The sequence below is a fragment of the Rhinatrema bivittatum genome, chromosome 8 (genome assembly GCF_901001135.1).
Source record: "Rhinatrema bivittatum chromosome 8, aRhiBiv1.1, whole genome shotgun sequence".
Classification (NCBI taxonomy): domain Eukaryota; kingdom Metazoa; phylum Chordata; class Amphibia; order Gymnophiona; family Rhinatrematidae; genus Rhinatrema; species Rhinatrema bivittatum.
The window spans coordinates 65407676-65415036 of record NC_042622.1 but is presented as its reverse complement, the minus strand read 5'-3'; the positions used below and the strand labels follow the sequence as shown (position 1 = coordinate 65415036).

At 49.5% G+C, this 7361-nt stretch overlaps 1 protein-coding gene across 1 annotated transcript in view; it reads right to left on the bottom strand.

Moving 5' to 3' along the window:
* Window positions 1-950: 950 nt before the first annotated feature.
* Window positions 951-7361, bottom strand: part of E2F1 (E2F transcription factor 1) — a 104967-nt gene continuing 98556 nt past the window's right edge. The window contains exon 7 of the mRNA XM_029614401.1: window positions 951-1731. Within this exon, the coding sequence (XP_029470261.1) occupies window positions 1475-1731 (257 nt within the window). The 3' untranslated portion in view covers window positions 951-1474. The remainder of the gene's footprint in view (window positions 1732-7361) is intronic.

Here is a 7361-nt window from a genome sequence, read left to right as displayed (position 1 = left end):
GATGTTTTAAAAAGAGCTGGAATTGGCTGGCAGACTACCACACTACTTGCTTCCGGCTTTCCGTAAGCTGCCTGCGATTGGATTATCTGATAACGTTTGTGATTGATGGATGGTACGGCGCACCAGAGATCTTTATCACAGTAGAGAACTCAGAGCCACACCTTAAGGAGGTAATCTTCAATCTCTTTGTGCAGCTCATGGTGCCCATAGACCTACAAGATCATTTTCAAATGGAAACTCCCTGGAGTGTCCCTCTGAAAATGTCCCAGCACACATACCACCAGTACGGAAATATTGATGGATTTAAAGTACCACTTAGAAAGTATGCATGGGGATTTCAAAATGAAATCACTGCACGTACTTTCCCTCCCCCGGCCTAACCATTCCCCCTTTTCCTACGTTGAGAAACAGTGCATGTACCCTCACTGGAGGAGGAGGGAGGGGAGGAAATTTCCAAATGCTTTTTTACATGGGTGAACAGGTGCTAACCTGCATAAAAAGCTTTGAAAGTCATTCCCTAAGGGTCCAAGATGGTACACACAAACATTCCAGGGGAAGCCCCGAGGTGCTGCAATCGAGGTCTGTTAGAAAGCAGGAAGCACACCAAGAGACTCCTTATGAAGGCCGATACAGTAAAAATCGCAGGAGAGCAGGCAAGCGTCCGCTCTCCCGGCGCGCGCACAGGACACTCTCCTGTGCGCGCAATACAGTAATTTATTTAAATTAGGGCCCACGGCAAAAAGAGGCGCTAGGGACACTAACGCGTCCCTAGCACCTCTTTTTGGACAGGAGCGGCGGCTGTCAGCGGGTTTGACAGCCGACGCTCAATTTTGCCGGCGACGGTTCTCGAGCCCGCTGACAGCCACGGGTGCGGAAACCGGACGCCGGCAAAATTGAGCGTCCGGTTTTTTTTTTTTTTTAACTTTTGGGGCCTCCGACTTAATATCGCCATGATATTAAGTCGGAGGGTGGACAGAAAAGCAGTTTACTGCTTTTCTATGCACTTCACCGGCGCCGGCAGAAATTAACACCGGAGCGCACTGTACTGTATCGGCCTGAAAGAGCGAGTGTACCCTCACTAAATTGAATGCCAGTGTACACCCTCTACCTGGTGAAGATCCCTCAAAGAATGAAAGATTGCTACTTGCTCTCCTTTGGGTGGCTGTTTTGCAGCAACACTGTAACGACAGGGGGTGAATCCCTTGTGGCCCTGAGACCCAAGCAGTTTTCATTTCATTTTTGTTTTGTATTTGCAATTTTTAGCCCTGCAGTATCACTGGAGTGGGAAGCAGCTTCCAATCTATAAATTTTCATGTATCTGACCCTCAGCTCTAACACTGAATTCAAACGCCTGCCTATTCCCGACATGGCCACAACTTCCCAGCAGCATGTGGGGGCTGAGCTCCTCAGGAGAAGAGCGCTGGATCCAGTCATCTCTTGCTCTTTACTTGTTTCCCTTTAGCAGCTCCCTCTATCAGAAATCCAGTGGTCCTGTAGTTAAATCCCCAAAATCACAGTCAAAGAGTTCACTGACGCCTTCGCCTTCCTCCAGACCGAAATGGTATCCCTGGCTCTGCGGTGGGGACAGGTTGATGAACTCATCTGACAGAAAGCAGGAGAACTCTTCTCGGGTTTGAGGCAGTAAGGTATCGGCAGAGGTGAGGGGAGAGAGCTCGATCTCATTGACAGTGCAATGTAAGGGCACGAGGCCTGGCTCCGAAAGCAAAGGCTCTGTGGACACAAAGGTAAGGCAAAATTAGACAACTCCCTCAGGTGTTTACCTAGCCCACGCTGGCTGTAATTAACCCTGCATCAGCACAAAAGGCAGGGCCCCTCTGTGCTTCTACTTCATATATCCTGGATTTTGCACTGGATTTGAATTTTAGATATGAATATTCACCTTTACAAATCTAAGTTCAAGGCAAATTATAAATTCAGGTACAGTTGGTAGATCCCTGGCTCAGGGGGGTGTTTATAAACTACGGGGGTCATTCACTAAGCCGTGGTATTCATCCCTAAGGAAAAAATACCATGGGAGTTACACAGCTGAGGTAAATGGCCCTGCAGCTTTATACATTTCACGGCACATTTCCCTGCCTTCCTAATTCCTCCCATCACCAGAGATGCGATTTTGCCATGGGTCCTAGCTGGAATGTTTTTTTTTAGGGAGAGAGCCTTGCCCACCTCACCTTGACTGATTCCCAGGCCTCTCCTTGTTCGGCAGGAGGAAAGCATGCTTACCTAGATCTGTCTTCTCCACAGAGCTGGCTTCAGTCTTGTAGTATGAATGGTAACGCTAGTGAGGCAATTTGAAGTTGAAACCACAAGACCGAAGATGATTAGTGAAGGCAGCAGATACAATTAGGCAAACTCACTTCCTGCTGACCAAGGGAGAGCTGGGGAAGGATGGAAGCTGGCTGGCTCACTTATTGATTGAGGGTGGACGTGAGACAGAGGTCTATGAACCAGGGCCAGAGCCAGAGCTAGTGAGGTCTGAATTCAGGGGCAGGAGGAAAACAGTGACCCATGCCTCAGTCAGCTTTTTCCATTTGTCATGTTTTTTGGGGAACATAACAAAATTGGGTTCCTGCCTATCTATACTGCATTTTTTTTTGAATAATGTTTTTATTCCAGAGACAGCAAACATAAACAAATCACAACAATAAGTATACAGCAATAATGTTGAAAATTCCAACATGGAATAAGATGATATCTTAATGTACATGTTTCTTGATTTTAAATAATCACCCACAATAGCATATAACAAAAAATAAACCCCTCAAACTAACCACAGATTTGCACCCACTAGTCAGTGTACACTCACACAACATTCATACCCTGGCAAGATAAAAAGCAAAGTACCAATCTTACAACTTGTATTATTAGTCAGTATTAGCAGAATGTCTTTAATTTAGTGTAATAATTGTGGTGCTATGTCCCAAGGCCTGACTTTTGGAGACTTAAGAGATGTCCAGTTTGCTTTTAGCTCTCTATAATGAAAAAGCAAATGACATCTGAAGGAGGAATTGTTAAAGTTTCAGAAAACCTCCCCTCCCTGGCAGCATCCAGACTATCTCCCCCAGCCCCCCAAAGGATTCAGAAACCCAGGAATAAACGGTTTACAGTGAGCTCTGGTAGAACAAGACATGTAACTATACGACGCCCAATTTCCCCAACTTTACAGTGTCTTGAATATCCAACCCCACTCCCACAGAGAAGTCGGATATCTAGGATTCAGAAACCCAGGAATAAATGGATTACAGTAGCTCTGGCAGAATAAGGGCTGTGATAAGAAGCCACCCACTCTCCCCACTGATACTCTTACATAATACCTTTTCTGTACTGGATAATGAAGAAGCTGTGACGGAGCGTGGACCCTTTGGCCAAGGGGAAGTTGGTACCACCTGTGGGGAGGAGCCCCACAGGTCTCCACCATTGGCTGGCAAGGCTATTGGGAAGCCTGAGACCCCGTTGACGCTTCACCAATACCAGCCCACGTTCCCCTCAGATTGAGCCCTTGGGTACCGGGGCCGGCTGGACTTACCTGGGGCCTCAGGAGACAGAGTCCAAGCATAGAAGTAGCACTAACAGGCAGGAAGGCGAGAGCTGGCAAGACAAGGCAGATGATGTGACTGGATGTCGGGTACAGACTGAAGTCTTGACAGGCGGCGTATCTCAGAGAACAGGAACAAGCTGAGGTCTGGGTTGGCAGCGGATTTCAGTAGACAGGAACAGAGCAAGATCTTGGCAGGCAGCGGAACTCAGTAGTCAGGAACGAAGCAGAGATCTTGGCAGGCAGTGTAACTCAGTAGTCAGGAATGAAGCAGAGGTCTTGGCAGGCAACATAACTCAGTAGTCAGGAACGAAGCAGGGTCAAGCCAGACAAAGCAAGGATTCAGGAACAGGATAACAGGAACGCAAGCAGGAGCCAAGCTAAACGGAGCAAAGTGAAACAGAGCAAATAGCCAAGGCGAGGGCTTGCAGGAAGGCCTCAGTTTAAATAGTTCCGTGTCAGGAGAGGGGTGTTACAAACCAACTGGCACTCCGCCCACGAAGTTGCCTGAGCTCTTGTAGAATGCGCCTTCAGGCCCGAAGGTACCAGATGACCCTTGATAACGTAAGCCTTGGAGATCTCAGCCTTGATGATTACACCAGGACTCAAACACCTTCCAGACCCTGACGTAGGCCATAGAAGTGGCAGGCCTTCTGGATTGAAGAAAGGTAGAAGTCACCTGCTCCGAATATCCCCTCATGCACAAGCGGCACCTCTCAAAAGCCAAGCCGTGAGACAGAAGCGATCCTTCCGATCCGAAAAGATGGGATCTTAGTGCAGGAGATCTGGCAAATGAGCTAGCAGAAGCGGTCCATCCACTGACAGATACATCAGATCTGCAAACCACGGACGACGTGGCCACTTCGGTGTCACGAGAATCACCAACCCAGGATATGTCTCTATGCGCGGCCACAGTGGAAAAACAGAGGAGAAATCCCGTCAGCCACGGGCATAGCAGAGCATCCAGCCCTACCGAACCTCTTTCGCATCTGCGACTGAAGAATCTCATGGTCTTTGTTGACTGCTGTTGCCATGAGGTCCAACTGAGGCATCCCCCACCGAGCACAAATGCGGTTCCATGCTTCCTGGGACAATGCCCATTTTCCTGGATCCAGCTGCTGACGACTTAAGAAGTCGGCCTGAACGTTGTCTACTCCTGCCACATGAGAAGCCGCAATCCCCTGAAGGTGGCTCTCTGCCCACATGAAAAGAAGCTGGGCTTACCAAACCATGGCCTGGCTCTTGGTGCCTTCCTGGCGATTGACATAAGCCACCATCGTGGCATTGTCCGAGAAGATCCTTACCATTCATCCCTGGACCAGAGGGAGAAAATGTGCAAGAGCTCTGCGCACCGCTCTTGTCTCCAGGCGATTTATAGACCAGGTTTGTTCCACTGCTAACCACAGATCTTGAGCTGAATGACCCAGGCACACTGCTCCCCAGCCCATAAGGCTGGCATCCATTGTCACTACCACCCAATCTGGAACTTCAAGGGGCATGCCCTTCTGAAGATTGGCTTTTGTTAGCCACCACGCTAAGCTCGTTCTGGCTTCCTTCAGCAGGGGTAATGGAATGTGGGACTGTTCTGACACTGGGTTCCAGTGGGACAACAGGTCCCTATGCAGGGAACACACATGAGCGAACACCTGAGGGACCAGCTCCAGGGTCGATGTCATGGACCCTAGGACTTGCAAGTAGTTCCAGATCTTTGAAACTGGAAGGCAAAGCAGTCGTCAAACTTGGCCCTTCAACTTGAACATTCAGGTCTTGGGTTAGGACCACCGTGCCTTTCAGGGCATCGAAGTGCTCTCCCAGATATTCCAGTGACAGGGACAGAATTAGGTGACTCTTTGCCACGTTGATCACCCAACCTAAGGTCTCCAGGACCTGCATCACCCAAGGAATTGAACGCGAACACTCCTCCTCTGCTTGGCATGGATAAGCCAGTCGTCCAGGTATGGATGGACCAGAATTCTGTCCCTCTGCAAGAATGCTGCTACGACAATCATAACCTTCATGAAGGTGCGAGGAGCCATGGCCAAACCTAACAGGAGAGCCCGGAACTGGAAATGGTTTCCGAGCACCTTGAACCTGAGGAATCTTTGATGATCCTCTTGAATGGGAATGTGTAAGTACGCCTCCGTGAGATCCAAGAATACCAGGAACTCCCCTTTGCGTACTGCAGCAATTACTGTGCGCAAGGTCTCCATTCGAAACCTGGGAATGCATAAATTCCAGTTCACCTTTTGTAAGTCTAGAATGGGATGGAATGTGCCCTCTATTTTTGGGTCCACAAAGTAAATGGAGTAGCGTCCGCGACCTTGCTTGCTAGAGGGCACCAGGGCAATGGCTTCCAACTAGAGTAATCTTTGAAGCGTTTCCTGAACCCCTCCTGTTTGTTTTAGGAAATGCAGCGCGACTCCAGAAAGGACTCCTTGAGAGGCTGAGAAAATTCTAAGACGTAGCCGTGACGAATAACCTCCAGAACCCACCAGTTGGAGGTGATCCTGACACACTGCTCGTAAAACCAGGATAACCTGCCCCTGACCACCACGCCTGAGGAGTAGGCAAGCCTGATCTTATTGGGCCGACTTGCCAGTAGCGACTCCTCGACTGGGATCATCTCTGGACGAGCTGCCGGGTCCACGAAAAGATCTGTGACGGTTTGAAGACTGCTTAGGACACGAGGAGGAAGCCCTCGTCCCGGGATGAAATCTGCGTGCCTCACGAAATCGGGAGCAAGGCACGAAGGATCTTCTTTGGCCTTTCCTATCTTCTGGTAACCTGTTTCCCTTTTTCTCCACAAGGGACTTCATAAGCTGATCCAGATTCTCCCTGAAGAACAGCTTTCCCTTAAAGGGAAGGTTACAAAACAGAGTCTTGGACGAGACGTCCGCTGACTAATTACGAAGCCAGAGGAGACGCCGTGCTGATACCGCTGAAACCATACATTGGGCAGCTGTATGTACTAGGTCATACAAGGCATCTGCCACATAGGCAAATTCCGCCTCCAGATGAGCTGCTTGGACCGGGGACAAATGAACCGAGGACGATGGATCTTGTAGCTTCTGGACCCAGCATAAACAGGCATGTTGCATCATGCTTGCATAGACGGCTGCTCAAAGACCCAAGGAAGTGATCTCAAACATATGCTTGAGCTGCATTTCAAGCTTTTGATCCTGAAAGTCCTTGAGAGCAGTCGGCCCCGTAACTGGAATTGTGGTCTTCCTGGTGACAGCAGAAACCGCCGCATCCATCTTGGGCATCTTGAGGCGATCTAGATGCTCCTCTGATACAGATACAGCTTAGTCATCGCCCTCCCTACCTTGAGGTCCAAGTCCGGGAAGTCCCACTCCCGGCTAATGAGTTTTTGTATTTTCTTCGGAATAGGGAAGGAACTGGGAGGCCCCCGAAGACCATCAAGGACCAGGTTCACCCCTTCATTGTCAGACTCCTCGTGAGACTCTTTGACCCCCAGCTCCTCCAGAACATGGGGGATAAGTGGGCATAACTCTTCTTTTTTGAAAAGCCGAATGACCCGAGGGTCATCACCCTCCGGGATAGATTCCAAACAAGTTGATCATCCTTAGGCTGATCCGGATCTGGGAAATGATCCGCATCCGGACCCCCTTCCAGATCTGCTCCTGGAGAGGAAAAGCCTTTGCCCTGAGGGTCATCAGAATCCCCTGGATCTTCCTGATTCCCTTCCAGAGACCAACATGGGCCGCTTGGGATGAAAGAGACCCTGAGAGGAGCCCTCCAGGGCACCCCAAGACCTTTTCGAGGGATTAGTAGGAATATCCTTGGG